Here is a 25,766-nt window from a genome sequence, read left to right on the forward strand (position 1 = left end):
GCCTTTCCAACTCATGTCCCATGAACTGAATTTACCACAGGTGTACTCCACTTAAGCTGTAGGAACATCTCAAGGATGATCCGTGGAAACAGGATGCACCTGAGCTCAATTTTGAGCTTCATGGCAAAGGCTGAGTATACTTATGTACATTTGATTTCTCAGTTTTTTTTTTTTTTTTTAGAAATTTGCAAAAATCACAAAAAAACTTTTTTCATGTTGTCATTATGGGGTATTGTGTGTAGAATTTTGAGGGAAAAAATGAATTTATTCCGTTTTGAAAGAAGGCTGTAACATAACAAAATGTGGAAAAAGTGAAGCGCTGTGAATACTTTCCAGATGCACTGTATATTGCAAAATACTCAATACTAAATAACACACGTGGCGAGTGCATGCAAATAAAAAAAAACTTCAAACATAAGAAATGCTTAAAATTAGGTGTTTTGATTTCTAAAGATAAGAATAATGTCCTTTTGGATTAATAATGTTCCATCACATAGATATCCTGTATGGTATTTTGATTACTTTCAGCAATAAGTAGAAATCCGTACAATACAATTATTACATTGCTGTATTCATTCTTTATGTAATTTCCCCTTGTGTAGGGCATCATGATGTAGCAAGGGAATGCCATAACTTTTAGACTAAATTTGCTTCATCTCTCTCACAATGGGGTGTTAGGATTTTATCACAATGGGGAGATACAGGGAGAACCGCCAAGCATACAGTTTCTTTGACCTGTGAGTAGTTTGATGGTCTGACAATGACAGCGGGTTTCCAGTTCATACATATGATGTATGGATGCCATGTGCCCTGAATGTTAAGTGGTAAATTCCTGTAAAGTGTCCGGCAAAACGCGATTCCCCATGAGACTGTCAATGGCTTGGTCATAGGAAACCTAGAAACCCAGTTTTCCCTAATTTTGAAGGACAGGTAACATACATATATATATATACATATATATATATATATATATATATAAATAAATAAATAAATATCGGGAGCACTCACCAGTCTTCATAAGCCTTTTTTATTAGTAACATCAGGAAATCAGCATAGGGGTATCAACGTTTCGGTCCCATGTGGGGACCTTTGTCAAGATCACAAACTAGTGTGAGTAACCCACATTTATACCCATATAGCCCTCCCCCTCATTAAATGACAAGGAACACCTGTGTTATAATCAGAAGTGGACAAAAAGCGCTGAATATATCAGCACAAGCATCACTTATCAATCACAAAACAACATATATAGACATACACCACAATGACATTAAAATCAGTGTGTATAACTCACAGTAATATGCTTAAGCAACACAGCAGAGCGGTTTGCGTTCCACTGCGCCGCACTTACGGTATTTGGAACGCATCTTCCGGTCACATGACTGGAAGTGCGTGGCAATACAAGGCAAAGCATCAAAACATCGTCCCCATGGCAACCCGATCTTTCCAGTGCACATAGGACACTTTAATGCCACAATATTAATCTTCCAATACCACAAATACATACATAGATACCTGTAATATGTTAGGTAACATTCTATATTGTATTATAATATCACGCTAGCCTAATAATATACTGTAAGTACACAATCAATGGAGTGCATTATACTAGATATCTGCATGTGTCAGTGCACAGATAATCCTCCCAAAGAGAAAATACATATTCATAAGTGCACAGTATATGAGTGCATATATGTGTGCGTGCACACAAATGTGCACACCTACATACACACACCCCCACCAATATGCACAGAAATGCATATGTATAGATTAGTATTTAAATATAAACTTCAAAACATGTATCCCAACTAATTTGATTATCATCTAACCATTATTCAATCCCAACTGACGGGGCTGGACACAGACCACAATCCAGACCACAGACCAAAAAACATATAAGAATAAATAAAAAATTAAGCAAACGCAGGTCAATCATATTAATCCAAAAAAATGCCATAATGTATGCCCTCATTCAGACCACGGGCCGTATTGTGTCTAGTTGGTGAATCCACATTGTTTCACGCTGGAGTAGTAACTTAGCTCTGTCCCCACCCCTGATAAGGGGTGCAACACAGTCAATTATCATGCACTTTAGTGATGCCAGAGTATGGTGTGCCTCATAGAAGTGCCTCGCAACTGGTTTGTCATAATGTCCATCAGTCAATGCAGTCCTAATAGACAGGCGGTGATTCGATGGTCAAGAGTGGCCCGGCACTCTCCAAGCCTTTAATCAGCTTTAAAAGGGGACGTAACTTAAAAGATATACTGATGCAACCTATGAGGTTACCAACATCTGGGCATGAATCGTGGCGTTGATCACAGAGAACCGGATTTTCCGTTGTATAAGCTGTACGACATGCAGAAGTATGACATCAGGTGAATATTTTCATCATCCACACACTGGACGTAGAATTAAAATCTGTCACAGGGTGAGTTGCACCTCAGATTTTGTAGTTTACACACTGGTATGCCCATGTTCCCTGATGTATGTGGGGAAAACCATCAGGCCATTCCGTGAAAGGATGGCGAATCACCGCCTGTCTATTAGGACTGCATTGACTGATGGACATTATGACAAACCAGTTGCGAGGCACACCATACTCTGGCATCACTAAAGTGCATGATAATTGACCGTGTTGCAACCCTCATCAGGGGTGGGGACAGAGCTAACTCACTTAATTACTTGGCTCCCTTTAACCTTTCTGCCTCTTAACTCTAGATAGAACATACTTATCCCATTACAAGGTAAAATACCATGATTATACCCAGACATACAATTACATATATAATAATAATAATAATAATAATAAATAATAATAATAATAATAATTTAATTTATACAGCACTCTTTCTCCAATAGGACTCAAGGCACTTAACAGATACATAGCATAATATAGTACAGAAAATAATGAAGTACATTTTTATAAAATACAGAAGCATGAAGATACTAAAAGGGACATTATGGAAATGCTTGAGTAAACAGGAAAGTCTACTTTTGAAGGATTCTATAGTTGGGGCCTCTCGCACTGTGCGGGGAAGTGAGTCGAAGCCGCATGACTAAAAGCTCGACCCCCAGATGAATTACGGTAGATTCTAGGTACTGCTAAAAGTCCTTCATCTACAGATCGCAGTAATCGAGTGGGGCAGTATGGGGTCAGAAGCTATTTCAGGTACAGTACCTTGGGCCTTGGTCATGTAATGCTTTGAAACTCCGTAAGCCAATCTTGAAGATGATTTGCCATCTTACAGGCAGCCAGTGAAGGGAGTAGAGGATGGGTGTTATGTGGCTAGAATGGGGCTGGTTGGTTAACAGACTGGCAGCTGTGTTTTGCACCAGCTGTAAGCGTTGCAATTATTTTGCTGGTAGACCAAGGTAGAGGGCATTACAGTAGTCTAATCGAGATGATACAAATGCATGTATGACTTTTGGCATATCATCTGAGGGAATTAAGTGCTTGATTCTGGCTATGTTCCTCAGGTGAAAGAATGAGGATTTGATTGTGGCTGATATCTTATGTTTAAGTGTCAAGCCACCATCCAGGACAACGCCAAGATTCCGCACACGATCACTGGTCTGATACATGCGGCGGGAGCAAATAGAGAAACACGCCGCAATAGGGCATTGTTCAGTCACTAGCGTGGGGGCCACCTCAAACGTCATACACATATATTTGAAAAGTGTGGAAGCGGCATTACTGTGAGGGGATAGAACACGATCTTCGTGCTAGTGAGGGTGTGCCAATTGCACTACACAGATAGCATTAATACACTGTGCTATTACATATATGGTATAGAACCACATGTTTACAATATTAAAGAGACAAGTGTCTCATTAACAACAGTGAATAAAAGCTGTATGATAAATGTATAAACTTTATAATACACTATACGCATGTGAGTGCAATTAGTGTTGACATATGAATCATAAGCATGGATTATAACCATATAGAATAGAGCATTCTCATTGCAATAATTGAAAGAATTGCCCAAATACCAAAAATTATATGATGAATGTGCTATATAAAACCTCACAACATGATACATGTGTGTGCAATGGGTGTTGATACATGATTCATAAAAGCGGTTTATTGCCATACAGAATAAAGCACTTTTAATATTAACTATATGTATTATATATATGTGTGCAATTGGTGTTGACACATGAATTACAAATATGGTTTATTGTCATATAGAATAACGCACCTTTAATAATAACTATATGTACCATGTGTGTGTGCCAGTGGTGCTGATATATGAATGAAAAACAAGGCTATTGCTATATAGAGCACCTTTAATATCAATTATATGCACACATTGCATGTAGAGAGCAGCAGCACAAGGATACCTATTCTGAAAGCAGTAAATTTATTTACGCATCTGTAATAAACATTAGGAGGCATCTAGATAAATGATATGCTTCACCACCTATGTATTACTAATCAGTGATGCGCACACTGAAAATATGGAGTAAAATGTTAATAGTGGTGGTGGAATGAGATATATCTAGGAGTATTTTCACTCCCAGATACAAAGGTATCATTATAAGGCATTTGACAACTAGCATTGCTACAAATATTGCAACATTGTTTAAGCCACTGGAGACAGTGAATAAATATATGAGATCATATCTAGGAGTAGTTTTGCTCCTAGATACAAAGGTATCATTATAAGACATTTGACAACTAGCATTGCCACACATATTGCAACATTGTTTAAGACACTGGAGACATTGAATGAATACAATAATTACAGTGGCTAAGCTTTTTAATTCACGTTAGAATTTTTGTTCACTTTTTTCACAATTTAATTCACATGCACTATATTTCGCTCATGTTTTAAAGATTCAAATAAAAGTAAAATTTTAGAATTTGTGGTCATCTATCATGATAGATATTTGACTTTAAGAAAGTATAACAATAGGAGTGTGCCCACTATAGGGCATCTTTTTTCTTTTTGACCCTTTATATTTACGTTTTCCCTTGGAGCACCTCCCAATATGCAAGAGGTATATACCTGTATTATTGAATAAAAGGGAAAGGACATAAACTATACATGAAAAATATTAAACCAAAATAGATGTCTGTGCGACCCTTCACCTATCTTAGATTATTGATATTTATCAGTGCATTTTTTTTATGTCAATAGGAGAAAAATAACCCAGACAGTGAATTTTATATGAAGAATTTACTGGCAAACACAATACAGATCTTCTTTGCTGGGGTGGAGACCATGAGCACAACGCTGACCTATTCTCTCTTAGTTCTCTTGAAATACCCTGATGTCCTTGGTGAGTGATTTATTTAAATCTTTCTCCTTTTATGGTTTGCATCATCGCTTTGCTAAACATATGCTACACATGGCGCTTAGTGAATACCTGAATAAAATAAAGTTGATTTTAAAAGATGGTTTGTGCAAATATTTTAAATGATTGCTAAATAAAGAAAATGATCTCTTCAGAATTTCTAATTTCTGAAAAAAATATATAAATTTACAGTATTACACATATCAAACTAAAACAAAACATAGGCATTAAGGGGCTAATTCAGACCTGATCGCTGCTGTGCATTTTCACACAGCAGCGATCAGGTCCGAACTGTGCATGCGCCGGTGCCGCAGTGCGCTGGTGCCGCAGTGCGCCGGTGCATGCCAGACAGCCGACGACTGTCTTAGCCCTTCGATCGCCTTTGCCTGATTGACAGGCAGAGGCAGTTGCTGGGCAGGAGGGGTGGGCCGGCAGCGTTTGGCCGCCAGTAAGGGGGCAAGGTCCGGGCCACCCAGGCGTGCACCGGACCATTGGCACCTGCTGCGACCCTGGCAGCAGGTACGTGCGGTGAGCTAAAAGGCTAAGGAGGCACGGGCAGCAACGAGTAGGATCTGTGCTGGTAGGGAGCTACTCTTCCAGTACAAAAGCATCGCCGCTGTGTAATGATTTTGTACTTGTGCGGGGGGGGGGGGGGGGTCGGACCTTACATGCGGGGTGGACTAGCCCTATGCTGGGCGACCCCCCGCATGTCAGGGAAGCTGATCGTAGATGTGCTAAATTTAGCACATCTACGATCAGGTCTGAATCCCCCCCTAAGTGAGTCATAAAGGCACATATGTTCAATCAAAAATGATATGCAATAGTCATAATATCTATATTTTGAATATGTAAAAGAACGCATTTATAGTGTCACTCACAAAAAGAAGATATGGATATAAATGCATACAGAGCTAATAGTATTACGCAGAAAAATGGAAAATGCATTTGCACAGTGTAAGCACTAAAAATAATGACACACCAGAGGCTATGTCTCTACCTGGGCTGGGTTGAATGCCAGGAGCTTGGATAGGGTCTATGTGCAGTAGGCTAGTTGGCTTGACACTATACCTTCTCATGGGAAGCTAGAGCTGGTATGAGTTGAATAGCTGAGTGAACTGAAGAATGATGAGACTCCAGATTCCTGAAAAAGGAATCCATCCAGGTAGACTACAACTGTTTTATAGAGCAGATCATTAAAAATGTTGTTCACATAATGGTAAATTACAGTTGGTGCGTTACTCAAGCCGAAGGGCATGAATAGGTATTCCTAGTACCCATCTCACGTATTGGGGGTTATTCAGGTTTGTTAACAAACCAAAAGAGCACACCAATGGGCAAAACCATGCACTGCAGGTGGGGTAGATGTAACGTGCAGAGACATTTACATTTGGGTGGGTTATATTGTTTATGTGCGTGGTAAATACTGGCTGCTTTATTTGTACAATGCAATTTAGATTTCAGTTTGAACACACCTCACCCAAACCTAAATCTCTTGGCAAATGTTACATCTGCCCCACCTGCAATGCAACATGGTTTTGCCATTAGTGTGGGTTTTTTTTTTTTGTTTGCTAACAATCCTGATTAACCCCCAATACGCAAGGTGGGCACTATGAATACCTAGTCATGCCCTTTGGCTTGAGTAATACTCCAACTGTATTTCACCATTAGTCTTTTACAGACAGATTCAAAACAGAAGTTAAGCTGCCTTCAAGATGAATCAATGTACAGTAATAGATAAAAGGACTGCTATTTGAATTTTTGGGTTTTCTACACAGATTAAAATGGGGGAAGTCAACTGTTTTGTGGACGCCCAAACATAATGGTCACCCACGGGGCTGCTCAGTCCCCCCCCCCCCTCCCCCCAATCAGGCATGATGCCTATGAATGATGAAGTGCACGATCGATTGCTACAGATGTGTCCACATACACCTTTCCTATTTCCTGCCATGTATGGCACGGCTTGGCATGCCATAGTCTCACAGATTTAGCCATGCTTTGTGATTTTTCTTAACCGCTTCAGTGGTATGCCTGGAAAATTTCTGAGGCCAGCTGCACTGTGCAGACTAGCTACTCCGGAAATTTACAAGTGCATGCAACTGCTCCCCCTCCCTCCTCCTTGCACTCCGCTTGGCCGGTGGACTGTTGAAGAATGACGCGGACGCAATCACGCCATTATGTCATAATGTGATTGCGTTGACAATTCTAAATACTTTTGTCGTATAAACAACCCTTTATGAAGTCTAAGAACACTGTACGCTGTTTGCTTAAGAAGTACCGTTAGGGTACGCTATTTGCATAACGATCGCTCCGCCGTAGGCGAGACGCTCAAGCGTCACGTTCGCTCACGGCCCAGTGATCACAGGACACGTTATTGGTTATGACTAGAGTAATGATTCGCTATGGCGTAGCTTACGCTCGAGACCACGAGGAGGTCACCAGCGGTGCAGACGCTCACAATGCTATACCTTTATGTCTAGACCTTATACTAATGAAATACACAGAATACCTTAATGTGAATACAGGGTGTAAGTGCAACCTTGTGTAACCTGACTAACTACAAAGCTGCTTGAGCGTCACCGACGCTCAAGTGAACACTTAACACTATAGAAAATACACAGATACTGGTTTAGGTTCCAAAGCCTATTAACTGTATTATATCTAATATATTTGTAAAAGGGGATAACAGTACAAATGATACACTACAATATAACAGAGACTTCCTAACCACAGAACTAAACAATAAATACAAAAAGACAATACTACACTGACCTAAATGTAATACAATACAATACTATCTAATACAATACAATACTAGCCTAGTCTAGGGGAGATATGGGAGAACATAACAGGGAGAGAGAGAGAGAGAGATGAGAGAAATTGGCTCACAGAAAGACAATGATTACGGAGAGAAACTTACGCACAAAGGGTATGATCGCCTGCGCCTCGATATCCAGCTCCCGGTTATCAGCAGATAACCGTTGATGAGAGAGTGAGAGCTGGATGTGGTCGGCCTGCCTATTTATGCCCCACACACAATGCAATCTCCTGGTCCTACAATCCCATTGTCCATTGGCCGAAGGAATTCGGCCCTGCATCATAACAAAAGGTCATAGGGTGATTCATACAGGTGGGCTGTGACGATTTCCAACAGCTCAGGTGGGTGGGAAACTGGGTTTCCCGCCGCATACCTGAGTATGTGTAAATAATAGAAATGGACATAAACTTCTTATGTCCATAACTATTCGCACGAGCGATTAATACGCTCCAAACCAACACCGGAATATTACTAATTAAATACTCTTCCGATGGGTACCAAACACTGCTGTATGATTCCTGTCAGACCCTTCGTACAATACAAAGAGGGATTCCTTTAAACAGGGACCTTCTATATTAACCAAACTTTCAGAATCTATCAAGGGGACCATGATCTACAAACTACATTAATTGTGAACATTTGTAACGAATGAGTCGCACGCTACGACTACATAAACTCTACCGTAAATACGCATACCGCGCCTGCGAGTGCACGCTATCGCAGGTATGCGCCTTCACGGGAGAGCGTACGCATGCGCAGCGCGGACCAGTGTGCGGTGCAAATATGGCAACGTGCATAGAGACATTTTTCTGACTTTGACAGTCCACCCTTTGGCAGTCAATAATAACTGCCACCTTCTAAAATATTTAAGGAGAAAAATGTAAGTCAGGGGTTAATTGATTTCCATGGTTGGGTAGGGGAGAAGAGTGGAGTAGGTGTGAAGAGGGTATGACCTAGTGAGAAAGCAGAAGCATGTGTGTAGGAGTCCATGTTTGGAGGGTCATGTATCATCGTGCCGTACGTGTGGTAAATCAAGCTTCGAGGTATTGCGAAGTATACATTTGAATTCCTTCTTATCCTGTGGTACAGGTCTGTGGATGGGCTGTCAAACTCTACCGAGCTCATTTCGGCTGTGGTTGTAACAAAATGGGGATGCACATTTTAGTTGATGATACATGAATGGGGGAGGTATGTGGTTGCTGCTATCTGTGCCTGTATTCCCTATCGTCTATGTGTGTCGTTACCTGGGGGTTGTAGAGATGAAGATAAAGAACACTTACGAAAAATGCAATGATATTCTATGTCAGGGAAATGTACATCTGTTGTTGAAGTTGTGTTCGGTATCTGTTGAGAGTCGTCTTCTTTGCGCTGTTTTGCTCCTTAGGCATGAGCAACAAGCTTTGTCAGTGCCATCAGATTTACAAAAATGTTGGGCTAGCGTGAGTTTAAAAATACTAGGGAAACTGGGGATCCATGGCAAAGTTCATCAAGTGTCCATATTTAAAGTTGTCAAATCTTCTTCTTTGGTGCTTGTCTGTTGTCTGTATAGCGTCTCGTCAACTTCCTCGTCCAAGGGGGTCTTTGTATCTTGGAGAAAAGCAGAAAAACAGGTGAAAGAAACGGACCGTATAATCGCATTTTCATCACATTCTGGTTTCTATCATTGGGTCATAAATTAAATCCAGGTTAATTACAGTTTCCTCGCTCCTCAAGCTCATCACTTTTGTACTTTGTTTGCACCTCATTAAAGCCTGCCCGCATCTAAATATCAATCCAATCGATATAATGACACCCAAGATACATAGTAGAAACTTTCCAACATCCATTATGACTCCTTGAGCCCAGTCTCCTAAACCGGAGAACCAATTTCGCGGGTTCAACCATGACACCCAACCAGTCAGCTCATTACCTACAGCAGCAAGGGTGAGATTGTGTTTTCGACGAAATTCCCACTTCAATTGGAGAATATCGTCCATCTTTTGGTCTATGACCTCTACCGGGTCCTCGGTGCTATTTGTGATATACGTGCAACACTTTATGCCATACTGTGTTGCCAATGTAACACAATATCCGCCTGTTACTGCTGTAAGATAATTAAGAACCATCCTATGCTGAACTAGTTCTGTTTTGTAAGCTTGAAGTTCTCTTCCAGTGTATCTAAACGTGTCATCATACATTTCAGTGATATTATCTAACAAATTGGCGAGTGCGGAAATGTATCTATAATTCATCACTCCTCGAGCGGTACGAGTGAAATCTAACGCTACCAGAACCTGAATCCCGGTGGATTCATGGATAAGATCAGAGGCCGGATGCTCTAACCTTTCTGACAGCTGTCTTTTAACTCGGTGCTCATAATGAGTGTGAGTATAAGGAGCTTGGGCACCACGGTGTATGTCCTTCATTTTGTCATGTGTAACAGTCATCACTTCAGGCAATACTTTTCCAATATAACACAATCCTTCAGAGTTTGGGGCAAGCCACTTGTACGCCTTTCTCCCGCATATGAAATATGCGTCATCGGGGAGAACATAAGGGACGGAGAAGGACATGACCATGTTACAAACCTTCCAGGTGAAATCTCCTGACCCTAATTCTTCCATCTGCTTAATGCACGTATCGGTTTGTACGATATGTGCACAGTATCCTGGTGATACCTCTCCAACTCTAGTAGTCCTATTTCCTAAGGTATATCGATACCGGAAAGATTTTCCTCTACTGGCTATATGGCGTACGAGCTCTGTATCTGTAGGCATTCTATCTGCTCTGTGTGAAAAGGTCATGGTAAGGTTGCTCCATGACACTTCCCAATTTCCCGGTTTTCTGGGATTGGAGACGTTGAAACATAAGAGGGACCTATCCACATGGTATTGGTGGAGCTTCAAACTAGGAGGGCTGGAGATGTTAAACCTCCGATCCACCGGTCTCCCACCACTTAGCTCAAGTACCTCCCCTAACGTTAAAGGAAATGGTACTAGCCCTGATTTGCTGTGACCCTGAGGTACTTGAGAGCATACCCAACAATCTGTTTGGTTTAACACGTTACCCACTAAGGAGTGATAGTCACTCAATGGATGCCGGTCCATATGGATATTAAAACTAGATTGGCATTTCTTTATGCATCCATCTTCAACCAGATTATCACAGAGCCTACAGATACAATTTTCTTCAGCTAACAATCCATCACAATTTCTTCTATCGGATCGTTTTCTGATACTCGCCTTTGCTTGTTGGTTTGGTTGATCTTGGAAAACTACGCCTCCATCATCATAATCGGAACCCATTCCAGAACCTCTTTCGACCTCTATGGTACTCTCGCCGGAACAGACTGCTCTGGTCAACATCATGGTTAACATCAAAATCCGGATCACAGTCTCTTGGGGCAAGTCCATCTTTGAGGAGGAAATAGAGAAGAATGAGAAGGGGGAAAAAGAAATTTTAAGGGAGAGGGGCTGGGAAGTGGAGAAAAACAATAAAAGGGAGAGGGGAGTCGACAACTGCTTCCGGTCTTCAAGGCTCAGGTGCCGCCTCAGTCCTCCTGGAACAGACACTCCAGTGATACAACCTCTACCGTCTGTTCCTTATCACGTGACTTCTCTGGATCAGCAACCTTTTTGCAGTGGGATGAATGGACCCAAGTCTCTCTCTCAGCAACCTTCAATGCTGTGGTGCTAGTCAATAATACCTGGTATGGTCCTTCCCATCTATCAATAAGACAACCTGAGCGTAGAAAATTTCGTATCATTACATAATCCCCAGGTTCAATGTCATGACAATTACTACCTGGTAAATCAGGAATCACCAACTTCAGATTATCATTTTGACTCCTCAACTGCTTACTCATGTTAATCAAGTACTTTACAGTTACTTCATTGTTACATTTCAAATCATCCTGAGGGTTAATCATGACATGCGGTTGTCGACCAAACAAGATTTCAAAAGGAGACAGATTAAGGGGGGACCTGGGAGTGGTTCTGATGCTATACAAAACAATGGGTAAAGCTTCTGGCCACGTCAATCATGTCTCTGTCATTACTTTACTCAATTTATTTTTAATAGTGCTGTTCACTCTTTTGACCTTCGCACTCGCCTGTGGACGGTACGGAGTGTGCAGCTTGCTATCAATACCCATTAATTTACACATTCCTTGAAAGACATCACCTGTAAAATGGGTACCCCTATCACTTTCAATGATTCTAGGGATACCATATCTACATACAAATTCCTGCACAATTTTCTTAGCTGTAAACATAGCGGTATTTGTAGCTGCTGGAAAAGCTTCGACCCAATTCGAGAAAACATCTATACAGACAAGTACATATTTCAAATTTCGACATGGGGGTAATTGAATGAAGTCAATTTGTATTACCTGGAAAGGGCCGCCGGCAGGTGGGATATGGGATGGTTCTGTAGGTATTGCTTTTCCAATATTCTTTCTCAGACAGGTAAGGCATGACATTGCTCTTTTACTCGCATGAGAGGAGAATCCTGGGGCGCACCAGTATGCTCTTACCAATTTGCACATCCCCTCCTTGCCTAGATGAGTCAGCCCGTGAGCTGCTTCAGCCAGACATGGAAGGTATGCCCTGGGGGCCACCGGTTTACCATGTCCATCCGTCCAGAGCCCTGAGGACTCCTGGCCATATCCCTTTGCCTTCCAGACTGCTCTCTCCTGTGTGGAACACAAATTCTGCATCTCACACAACTTTTGTGTGTTGATGGTATTAAATACCATCAGTTGTGTGGTGTCTGTCCGTATGGGGGTAGCAGCTGCAAGCTTTGCGGCTTCGTCTGCTCGGCTGTTACCAAGGGATACTGGGTCTTGGCTATATGTATGTGCTTTACATTTGATAACAGCCACTCTGTCGGGTTCCTGTATCGCTGTTAGAAGCCTTTTTATATAAGCTGCATGCGCTATTGGTGTACCAGCCGCCGTCATGAAATTTCTGAGCCGCCATAAGGCTCCGAAATCATGTACTACCCCGAAGGCGTATCTAGAATCGGTGTAGATATTGGCTGACTTACCCTTAGCCAATTCACATGCTCTGGTTAGGGCGACCAGTTCAGCAACCTGGGCTGAGTGAGGTGGGCCTAGCGGTTCCGCTTCTATGGTGCCTTGGTCATCTACGACTGCGTATCCAGTACACAAGTCTCCCGAGTCTGACTGTCTATGACAACTACCGTCCGTGTAGAACGTGAGTTCTGCATCTTCCAGTGGGTTGTCACTGATGTCAGGCCTTGCGGTAAAATTTTGGGTCAAATATTCCATACAATCATGTGCATCTTCCTTTGCATTAAATCCTCCTTCCCCATCACTCTCACCTTCCACCCTTTGTGCCTGACCAGGCACACCTGGGAGAAATGTTGCAGGGTTTAATGCACTGCATCTCCTTATGGTGATGTTTGCTGGGGCCATTAATGCCAATTCCCATCTCGTAAACCTTGCTGATGAGACGTGTCTGGTTTGGGCAGAATTCAATAAGGCAGATACCGCATGCGGTGTATGGATTGTGAGGTTGTGGCCTAGCACGACATCTTCGCTTTTTGTCACTAGCAATGCTATCGCCGCAACGCTACGCAAGCATGTGGGGAGGGATCGCGCTACCGTATCTAGCCGAGCGCTGTAGTATGCAACTGGCCTGCTGGCGTCACCGTGTTTTTGTGTTAGCACACCTGCTGCGCACCCAGCACTTTCTGTTCCGTATAGTTCAAAGGGTTTCCCATAGTCTGGCATACCTAGTGCTGGTGCCTGCGTTAGACACTGTTTGAGTCTCTCAAATGCTGTTTCGGATTCGTCTGTATGCGAAATCCGATCAGGTTTGTTTGAGGAGACCATTTCCTGCAAAGGTAGCGCCAATATGGAAAACCCTGGGATCCAATTACGGCAATACCCACACATTCCTAGAAACGTCCTGATCTGTTGTTGGGTTTGTGGCAGTGTCATGTCTCTAATGGCTTGGATTCTATCAGCGGTCAGGTGTCTCAGTCCTTGTGTTAGACAGTGTCCCAAATATTTTACCTTAGCTTGGCATAATTGCAACTTGTCTTTGGAAACCTTGTGACCTGTGTCTGAAAGATGAAACAGGAGCTGTTTCGTATCTTTCAGAGAAGCTTCCAATGAATCAGAACACAGTAGTAGATCATCCACGTACTGTATCAACACTGATCCACTCTCCGGTTGGAAAGACTGTAAACAATCATGCAAAGCCTGAGAAAATATACTTGGACTATCTATGAAACCTTGGGGTAACCGAGTCCACGTGTATTGGACTCCTCTGTATGTGAATGCAAACAAATATTGGCTGTCAGGGTGCAGAGGTACCGAAAAGAATGCGGAGCAGAGGTCAATAACCGTGAAAAATTTGGCAGTGGGAGGAATTTGCATTAGGATGACAGCTGGATTAGGCACTACGGGGAACTGACTCTCAACTATTTTGTTAATCCCCCTTAGATCTTGCACTAGCCTGTAACCCCTCCCCCCACTCTTTTTAACAGGGAAGATGGGACTATTTGCTGTGCTGGACGTTCTTACTAGAATGCCCTGTTGTAGCAAGCGCTCTATTACGGGAAAAACTCCTAACTCCACCTCTGGCTTCAGAGGATACTGTGGGATTTTTGGAGCTATCCTACCATCTTTTACTTGTACAACTACTGGAGCTACATTTGCCATTAATCCAGTGTCCTGTCCATCTTTTGTCCAAAGTGACTCTGGTATCTGAGATGTCATCTCTTCTACTTGGGATGGATTCCTATTTGTCATAATGGAATGTGACATTAATTTTGATGGGGAGTCTAACATGTCTCGTACTTCCTGAGCGTGATTCTCAGGGATGTCCAAGAATACACCTTCAGGAGTACAATAAATGACGCAACCCATTTTACATAGTAAGTCTCTTCCCGGGAGATTAGTTGGTGCCGATGCAGCCAGCAAAAAGGAATGCTTGGTATGCAAAGGCCCTATTGTAATCTCGGCTGGTTTGCTAACAGGGTAGTGCTGGACTACTCCTGTTACTCCCATGGCTGGAATTGTCCTACCAGTGGTTCTCATGCCCACTGTCGAATTTATCACTGACTTGGCCGCCCCTGTGTCTACAAGAAAGTTTAAAGTTTTACCAGCTACATTGATTGCTAATCTTGGAAGCGAACCAGAGATTGCAATCAACTTAACTGGGTGCAGATTACAGGTATGGCCACACCCCTATTGGGTATGCTGACCTCCCTGAATCCCGCTGGCAGCGACTACTTGTGCGGGGGTTAGCTGGGAACTACCAGAGGCATGCCAATCTCTGTTCGGGGGATATCTTTTTGTTTCCCCTGTATGTGGCTCAAAACTCCGCCTCTGTGGACCCTGCTCCCATTGTCGTGTGTTGTGTTGTTGTCTAGGGGGTTGAAAAGATCTTTGTACATTCTTTGTTCTACATTCTCGTGCAAAGTGTCCCGGTCTGTTACAAGAAAAACATGTTATTACACTTGCCTTACCCACAGGATTCGGTGGTACATACGCAGGCTGCCTTGTGGTCAGCGCCTGTATACTTACGGACATCAACTTATCACTTTGCGATTCCCTGTGCCTAGTGATGTTTCTGTCGTGATCAATAGCAGCCTCTCTCAATGTGGACACTGACAGACCTCGCCAACATGGCTGCGTGGTCTGTACCCTAGCTTTTAATGTTTCTTTCAAACCATCCATCAGTACAGATACTGCTACTTCTCGATGGTTTGGGTTGGTCTTAATGTCTTCTATACCAGTGTACTTTGCCATTTCTAATAGTGCCCGGTGAAAATATTCTGTTGCCGTTTCGGACTCCTTTTGCTTAATGGAAAATATCTTGTTCCATTTAACAACGGCTGGGAAATACTCCTTTAGCTGTAAATTTATCCTTTTTACATTATCCTTGTTGTACACGTCTGTAAGCGGTACATCTTTATCCAATGCACAGTCAGCTAAAAATTGAGTTGCGTCAACATTGGAAGGTAAACAAGCTCTTAGCAGTATCTGCCAATCCTTGTTGTTGGGTTCTACAGTGTTACCTAGATCCCTGATGTATTTTTGGCTAGCAACTAAGTCCTTTCTGGGGTCAGGAAATTCGGACACTATTGTTCTTAATTCCATTCTGGAAAATGGAGTGTACATGGCAATGTTCCTTATGGGAGTGGCTCCAGACACATCTGTTTTTCCATTGGGAACTGCTATTACCCTTACAGGAGCAATTCTAACAGCCTCTTCCTGTGTAGATTCTACTGCTTGTTGTGGTACAATTGTTTCAGTGTAGTGCATGGTGCCGTACTTACCCGTTGACACGACCTCACCTATCCCTCCGCTAGGGGCTTTCACTAATCTCGTGGGTGTCGCGGTGCCTACTGTGGTCTCTGCTATGGTGGCTGCAAGAGAGAGAGCTGAAATTGTTGCTGAATCGTCTTCTTGATCACACTCCTGAGGAAGGTTCAAAACAGGGTACATCTTGCACGGGTATACGGGTTAATACTTGCATGAGTTATTTGGTTAACATCATTAACATTTACAGGGTTACTAAGAGTTTGTGTTTTACAACCCAGTGCGTTTCTCTCCGCAATCAACTTCTCTCCTGCAATGTATGGTGGTGGAGGAGCTGTGGCTATCAGCTTCCTGACTGCCCCAGATCCTGCCGCCAGAGCCAAACCTCTCTGTATCTCACCTTCCTGGTGCCATAACTGTAAATAATCATGATGTTGAATTCGTCTCTTTGCTGATTTTACGAGACATATCCTCCTCCTTAAATTTTGTAACACTTCTGGACTAAAGCTACCTATTCTTGGGAATTTGTCCCTGTCTTGTACAGTCATTCTTTCCCATTCATCACATAAAGATTCGGTGTGACTTCCATATTTTTCACACATTACATATCGTGCCGACCCAACTGGTCGGTTCACAGAATCAACCTGAACCAAGGTTGATCGCCCCCTACCTGAGCAACTGGCCCCCATAGTCTGCAGGTGTTGCTTAGTCCTCCTTGGATTTCTGTATCAAGGTTTTCAGCAAGCCTTTACAGACAACCAAATTACTCCACAGTAGGCCGGCGGTGGCGGTTTACCGAGTACCCCACTCACTCGCCCACCTCGACCAATACGACCTGATCACACCGACGTGGTGCTGGCGTACTCGATACAGGGCCCCTATGGAACCTTCAGTTTACTGGAACATATGAGGGTTACCCGCAGGACACTTACTCTTTCCAGTAAAGTTGGGGTTGTTAGATAGTTCCTGAGTGACCAGCGAACTTCCCTTCCAAAAATAAAAAATTACACAAATCACGTCAGAATGTACAAATAGCGTTTGTGACCACTTTACTCTAATGGTATTAGGTCAGATTACTAACTACTGCACACAATTACGTGTGGTCCAATCGTTCAGTACACAAGCACTACTTGTTATGTACTGAAAGATCAATGGAATCGATGTTTCCGGCCGCGATTCCTTCAGCAAGAGCTTGTATGGCCTATATGGGTTCTGCACCAACACCCCAGGCGTTGTGCCACTGGACTTTTATAGCGGACCTTTTACCTTACGACCTCCTGGTCTTGTTACCTTATGACCTCCTGGTCTTGTTACCTTATGACCTCCTGGTCTTGTTACCTTATGGTCCGCTATACTCTAATGCTCAAATATTATTTAACCAGGGATGCCTCCCTAGCCACCGTATATGTCACTTACACGTATGTCCCTTGACGAGTACCCGGCTTTCCTTTTGGTTCCACCTTAAAGTTGTATAAACTTATGTATACAAAACCACACTCACTCAACACATGTACACTTTGTTTCTATATCTATTTCTGCGCAGAAATTGTCTTCAGTCCAACAGTGTTACCAATTAGGAGCAGGATCTGTTAAACTAAATTTCAGATTTTTTTTTTTTTTTTTTCCAAAAATAGATTTGCGTTATTTACCGCTTCGCGTTATCTACCGCTGTGCGTTACTTATCGCCTTTGCGCTAATTCACCTTTTTCGTGACTTGAGCTACGTGAGCGTAACCGGACGCTACGTTGCGTAATGTACGCTGCGTGCGTCTGCCTTTTGGATTGCGTACGCTAGTCTTTGTTAGCGACACGTGTACGCAATGCAAAGATCCACCGTAACACAATATATACTTTTATCAATGTAAATGATCCCTGATCATCTACCGCAATCCACACTGACTGCCTTGTCTCCTAGACAAATCGTGTGTTGTTCTATACTTTAACTATTACCTTTACTATGAAATAACAGCAAATCTCTTTTTAGCACTTTCTATCAACTATAAAAATTGGCAAACAGGAATAGTGATATACGAAATTGAAAAAGAAATGCAGATAAATGTATGCGTGCGTGTATACGCAAGACAGAAGAGAAATAAACAGTTTTAAAAGACACAAGCGTTTTGTTCTTACTTCCGGTTCCCGGATTCCTTCAGCACTCTTTATCTAAGCGAAGCAGACGCTTATCCCGTCAGCACTGGGAGACAACCTCCCACCCTTTGCTGGGGGATAATGTCTGCTGATCTACCTAGTGCAGATATGAGAAGGATAGGACGAGTCCCCAATTGACAATTCTAAATACTTTTGTCGTATAAACAACCCTTTATGAAGTCTAAGAACACTGTACGCTGTTTGCTTAAGAAGTACCGTTAGGGTACGCTATTTGCGTAACGATCGCTCCGCCGTAGGCGAGACGCTCAAGCGTCACGTTCGCTCACGGCCCAGTGATCACAGGACACGTTATTGGTTATGACTAGAGTAATGATTCGCTATGGCGTAGCTTACGCTCGAGACCACGAGGAGGTCACCAGCGGTGCAGACGCTCACAATGCTATACCTTTATGTCTAGACCTTATACTAATGAAATACACAGAATACCTTAATGTGAATACAGGGTGTAAGTGCAACCTTGTGTAACCTGACTAACTACAAAGCTGCTTGAGCGTCACAGACGCTCAAGTGAACACTTAACACTATAGAAAATACACAGATACTGGTTTAGGTTCCAAAGCCTATTAACTGTATTATATCTAATATATTTGTAAAAGGGGATAACAGTACAAATGATACACTACAATATAACAGAGACTTCCTAACCACAGAACTAAACAATAAATACAAAAAGACAATACTACACTGACCTAAATGTAATACAATACAATACTATCTAATACAATACAATACAATACTAGCCTAGTCTAGGGGAGATATGGGAGAACATAACAGGGAGAGAGAGAGAGAGAGAGAGAGAGAGAGAGAGAGAGAGAGAGAGAGAGAGAGAGAGAGAGAGAGAGATGAGAGAAATTGGCTCACAGAAAGACAATGATTACGGAGAGAAACTTACGCACAAAGGGTATGATCGCCTGCGCCTCGATATCCAGCTCCCGGCTATCAGCAGATAACCGTTGATGAGAGAGTGAGAGCTGGATGTGGTCGGCCTGCCTATTTATGCCCCACACACAATGCAATCTCCTGGTCCTACAATCCCATTGTCCATTGGCCGAAGGAATTCGGCCCTGCATCATAACAAAAGGTCATAGGGTGATTCATACAGGTGGGCTGTGACGATTTCCAACAGCTCAGGTGGGTGGGAAACTGGGTTTCCCGCCGCATACCTGAGTATGTGTAAATAATAGAAATGGACATAAACTTCTTATGTCCATAACTATTCGCACGAGCGATTAATACGCTCCAAACCAACACCGGAATATTACTAATTAAATACTCTTCCGATGGGTACCAAACACTGCTGTATGATTCCTGTCAGACCCTTCGTACAATACAAAGAGGGATTCCTTTAAACAGGGACCTTCTATATTAACCAAACTTTCAGAATCTATCAAGGGGACCATGATCTACAAACTACATTAATTGTGAACATTTGTAACGAATGAGTCGCACGCTACGACTACATAAACTCTACCGTAAATACGCATACCGCGCCTGCGAGTGCACGCTATCGCGGGTATGCGCCTTCACGGGAGAGCGTACGCATGCGCAGCGCGGACCAGTGTGCGGTGCAAATATGGCAACGTGCATAGAGACATTTTTCTGACTTTGACAGCGTCATTCTGCAAAACTCCTCCAGCAGGGCGGCGTACAAGAGAGGAGCAGGGGAGAGGATTTTAGTGCTGGCGGGCTAGTGCCTGCCAGCAAATGCTGACCCTAGAGATGGCCATCGGTGGGTTATCCATCGATGATCACCATCGATTGATAACCTTGATTGTGTAAAACCATCTGGAATGGATCCATCGATGGTTTTACATATCGATGGTCATGCCTGCTTTACAGTAATAACGCGGGCATACCAGGGGTGTGTGGCTTAGTGGGTGACAGGGGGCAGAGCAAAGCTCTGTGCCCTGACACTTTGAAAATAGAAAAAGAAAAATGAAAAACAATTCGGTATCACTTAGCCATCGATGGCGGGAAACCATCTGGTTCTCCCCCATCCATGGTAAAAGTATTCAACATCGGTCATAGACCATCAATGGCAATCCCTTAGCTACCCCTAGGCAATGAGCATTACCTAAGGCACCGAGCATTCCCCGTGGCAATGAGCATGGATACGAGCACAAAACCCCTGGAAAAAAGCATGACACAGCGCATGTAACCCCTGGCAACGCGCAGGTAAAAAAAAAAAAAAAAAAAAAAAAAAAACACCCTGGGAGGTGTGACCAAATTCTAAAAAGTCACCACTGAAGGGGTTAATTTGCTTCTTTAATACTTTATACATATTCTATTATGGCAAAAAAAAAAATTCATCCACTCGCTACTCATAGAACAAAGTATAGCCATGCTACATATGGTGTGACAAATTGAGCAAAATGGAAAAGGTTTATGTGGACACGTCTGTATATTATCCAGTGGAGACATCCAGGAAAATTGTGTCCCTGACAATGTCTTCGGATTGGCTGATCTGAAGATGCGACAAATGATGCGCAGGCGCACACAATAGTGCATACACACTGGCTGATGTGAACAATATGGCGGTGCTGTCTGCCGACTCGGATGACATATGACCTGGTATGTCCTAGTTTTAGTGTTAGAAATATATATTTTTTTTTTACCATATTTAATAAAGCCTAAAACCACCACCAATACAAATCAGAGTGATTTGCCAAAACAAAAACTTGGTTTAAAAAATGAAAGTAAAACTCAGGGGTGTGTGCACAACTGTAATTTTAATACAGTAACACAAAAAGTGGGTATTGCAAATTTTTTTTTTGTTGTAATACGGTTTTTTAACAAAATGTGAATATTTTACATTAAAATCCCCGCTATGATTATTAATATTTATTTTTCTTTTTTTTCCTATACTCAAGCCAAGGTACAAGAGGAAATCGACAATGTTATTGGTCGACATCTTAGCCCATCCTTGCAAAACAGAAGCAACCTGCCTTACACAGAAGCAATGATCCATGAAATACAAAGATTCACAAACCTGATTCCCTTGGGTTTACCAAGGAAAACACTTAGAGAGGTGAAACTTAAAGGATACACATTACCAAAGGTATATAGTATTTCTATGTGCATGTAATTGTATGGACATTGGGAGTCATTCCGAGTTGATCGCTCACTAGCCACTTCTTGCAGCCGTACGAACGCATAATCGCCACCCATTGGGGAGTGTATATTTGCTGTGCAAGGGTGCGATCGCATGTCCAGCCGAGCAGTACAAATATAGTTTGTGCAGTTTCTGAGTAGATCAGAACTTACTCAGCTCTTGCGATCACTTCAGCCTGTCCGGTCCCGGAATTGACGTCAGACACCTGCCCTGCAAATGCTTGGAGACGCCTGCATTCTTCCAAACACTCCTAGAAAACGGTCAGTGACACCCATAAATGCCTTCTTCCTGTCAATCTCCTTGCGATCAGCTGTGCGAATGGATTCTTCGTAAAATCCTTCGCTCAACAACGATCCGCGTTGTACCCGTACCATGCGCCTGCGCATTGCGGTGCATACACATGCGCAGTAGTGACCTGATCACTGCGCTGCGAAAAATGGCAGCGTGCGATCAGGTCGGAATGACCCCCATAGTTTCTACTATTTACATAATACTACATATAATGTTATAATTATCATAGTGCATTATTTTATATAGTACACTTCGGTTGGGCTCAATATGCTGGTGCTTGGCATGTTGGCAGTCAAAATCTTGATTGCACCTTCCCGATGGTGAGAATACCAACAGGGGCAAGGGAAGTATAACAACCTTTCCCCAATGCCCCCCTAACTGTCCCTTCCCACAGTCTAAACCTTAACCCCTGCCCACAGCCTAACCCTAACCCTCCCTGGTGGTGCCTATACCAAATCCCTCTTTCTCAAAGCCTAAACCTAACCCTCCCCCCCAGAAGCCTAACCCTAACCCTCCCCAGATGTGTCTAACCCTAACTCCCCTCCACACAGCCTAAACCTAACTCTCCCTACCCACAGCCTAAACCTAACCCCTCTCCCCGCAACCTAACCCTAACCCTCCTACTGCAGCCTAAACCTAATAACCCCAACTTCGTGCTGCTTACTTGTCCTGTGGCCGGCAAACACTCAGTCAGGATTCTAGTGCCAGGATTGTGTCCCTAGTCAGGGTGCCTGCGCAGTATTTTGACTGCCGGGATTCTTGACCGGATCTAGTACACTTATATACTGTATATTAGTCTGTGTAGGGGCTGAGTTGAGTAAACTTAGGAATTGTTAATTTAATTCCACAATTTTGGGAAAAAGCTGACTTAGCTTTTTGATAAAATTCCATTAATGATTCTGAACACCATAAACAACAATATGGGTGTGGATGCATTTAAGATTGTAAGAAAATGTATTTCTTGCCAATGACCAAGCTTCATCTGCCAACATTCTGGAGGATTAAAATTAGTATCATGTACTTTATGGCATTTCAGCTAGGCTTTCTGCAATCAGGATTTAGAGCTATGTGGAAAAAAAAGGAAGTAATGTTTGGACAAACAATGTTGCAATATAAGGATTGCAAAAACATTCTTTTTGGCATGCAGGGTAAATATTAGCTGCTTTTGCATGTAGTAAAAAGTACTGGGCAGATGTACTTCTACACTGCAATTTTAGATTTGAGTTTGGGCATACCCATTTCAAAGTTTTATTTCTCTGTGCATTTTAAATCTACACCACCTGCAGTCTAAAATGTTACTCCTTTTTTTGTCTGGGCTCCCAACTCAGCCAGCATAAGCCCCTCTGCCCTTAAATTGCAGACCCTCTGCTCTTAAATTGAGTGGCTTTCTCCACTTGCCCAAAAAACGTCTGCATCCAGAGCCATATCTAGATATTTTGGTGCCCTGTACCAAGAATAGAACTGCCCCTACGACCTACCTTCATTTTGAATAGGGACAGGATGTGGTCTTGTGGGGAAGGGGAGTGGCCACACAATAGTACCCCCAATTCAAATTACTCCAAACAGTATTGCAACTTTATTCACTTTACACTGCACAGTAGTGTCCCTAATTCACATTACACCACACAGTAATGTCCCTTATTCACATTACACTACGCCACACAGTAGTGTGCCTTATTCACATTACACCACACAATAATGTGTCCCATATTCATGTTATGCCACACAGTAGAGCCCATTGTTAACATTATGCCACACAGTAGTAACCCTTGTACACATTATGCCATATATATTAAATTATTGTATCTTAGTAGTTGAATTAAAATGTAACCATTTAATTGGTTCCTATTTTTCCAAAAACTTAGATTTTTTTATTATGAAAATGTTATATATATATATATATTTATTACCAGTTATTTATATAATGCACACATATTCCACAGCACTTTACATAGAATATTTGGCCATTCACATCAGTCCCTGCACCAGTGGAGCATACACTCTCTTCCCTATATGCACACACATTCACACTAGGGTTAATTTTTGTTGGGGCCAATTAACCTACCAGTATATTTTTGGATTGCGGGAGGAAACCGGAGTACCTGGAGAAAACCCATGCAAGCACAGGGAGAATATACAAACTTGACTCAGTTAAGGCCATGGTGGGAATCGAACCCATGATCTCAGTGCTCTGAGGCAGGAATGCCAACCATTACACCATCTGTACTGCCAAGCGGCAGTGTATGTATATATATATATATATATATATATATATATATATATATATATATATATATATATATATATATATATATATATATATATATATATTATATATATATATATATATATATATATATACACACACACACACACACTGTATAACACTATATAACAGTATATGTATGTGTGTATAAAAACACACATACAGTTGAGACTGCCCGATTAGTGTGATCATGACACATGGGAAAAGAGCCCTGACAGTTGTTTATTGTGCAGACGCAGCTGCACTGATGCTGCCATGCTGTCTGACCACTGTCTGACCACTGAGAACGACAGTGATCGGGACATAGCATGACAGCCGCTGCGTATGGGTGCCACCTGGCTTCCTGATCATCGTAGTCATGGTGAGCGGGACAGAGGGAAAGAGTAGCCGCAGTGTTTTCTTTCAAGTAATGGCTGCTCAGCACTATGGCCAGCAGTGATCGGGCACACTGGGGGTGCAGCCATAGGTGTAAGGTGACTGGGAGGTCCCTCTATATAGGTCACTGCTGGAAGAATCTTTTCCAGCAGCTGCCCAGAGGGGGTTTCTGACTGGTCGCATGAGATGCAACCATGTCAAGGAAATCTCGGCCTGGTATGGTCGCATCTGACGCGACCGTGCCTGGCAAGTGGTTAAAAGTTGAACTCTGTCAGTCAGCCCTCCCTGCTCGACCCCATTCCATAGGGTGACTCACCCAGTTGCTCAGTCAGCAACAATGCTGCCTCACTGTCTGTCTGTCAGTTGCTTAAACCCTAGTGGACTGCTACTGCTTCCACCACACAACAGCTCCTCCACACTGAACTGGTAGGTAGAATGAGCTCCAGAATAGGGCTTTATAGGTGAGAAGTAACCAATTGCACTGTTAATAAACACATTAAAGCAAGTGGCCAGCAAATGGACTTGGCGGAAGCAGACGGTTTGCCCCAGGGTGACATGCGCAGAGAAAGCCCATGCTGTGATGCCCCTTCCCACTATATATATATATATATATATATATATATATATATATATATATACATACATACATACATACATACATACTGTAGTTCTTATATTTTTTATACAGGATCAAATGCAGTTTTTATGCAGGATCAAATAACTCAATGAGTAGGGTGTTTCATTAAAATTCAATAGGTTATAGGTTTGAATCCTGGGTATGGCAGTATATTGAAATGTGTTATTTAATAAAGGGTGTTGTAACTGAATAACTGCGAGCTCTCAAGTTAAGTGCATGAATGTGGTATAAAGCGCATGTGTGTCCAAATCCATTTTCTTGCAGTGGTCTATAAATGATTGTGCATTATTTATACTGTACCAATAGCTTCATATACTGCACTTTGTAAAAAAAAAAAATCAGTGTTGCAGTTGAGCAGATCTATGTAGTGTGCAGCCACACATCCAATCTCTTGCAGCCACACACTACATACAGATGGAGACACGCTAGTCGTGGTTCTGTCTGTGCCTGGGGGTGCTTATCGCCAGGCGCACACCCATAATGGAGACGTGCACCATTCACTAGAATGGGAGAGCGCCTCCGTTG

General features: G+C 42.5%; 1 protein-coding gene and 1 long non-coding RNA gene across 2 annotated transcripts in view; one reads left to right on the forward strand and one right to left on the reverse strand.

The window, feature by feature from the left end:
- The window catches only part of LOC134949294 (cytochrome P450 2G1-like), a 113,843-nt gene that overhangs the window by 73,803 nt on the left and 14,274 nt on the right, over positions 1-25,766 (forward strand). The window contains exons 6-7 of the mRNA XM_063937791.1: positions 5,146-5,287; positions 21,431-21,618. Coding sequence (XP_063793861.1) covers positions 5,146-5,287; positions 21,431-21,618 — 330 coding nt within the window. The remainder of the gene's footprint in view (positions 1-5,145; positions 5,288-21,430; positions 21,619-25,766) is intronic.
- Positions 1-25,766, reverse strand: part of LOC134949295 (uncharacterized) — a 110,969-nt gene that overhangs the window by 37,205 nt on the left and 47,998 nt on the right. The gene's annotated exons all lie outside the window — the stretch shown is intronic.

This window comes from Pseudophryne corroboree, chromosome 8, assembly GCF_028390025.1.
Source record: "Pseudophryne corroboree isolate aPseCor3 chromosome 8, aPseCor3.hap2, whole genome shotgun sequence".
Taxonomy (NCBI): Eukaryota; Metazoa; Chordata; class Amphibia; order Anura; family Myobatrachidae; genus Pseudophryne; species Pseudophryne corroboree.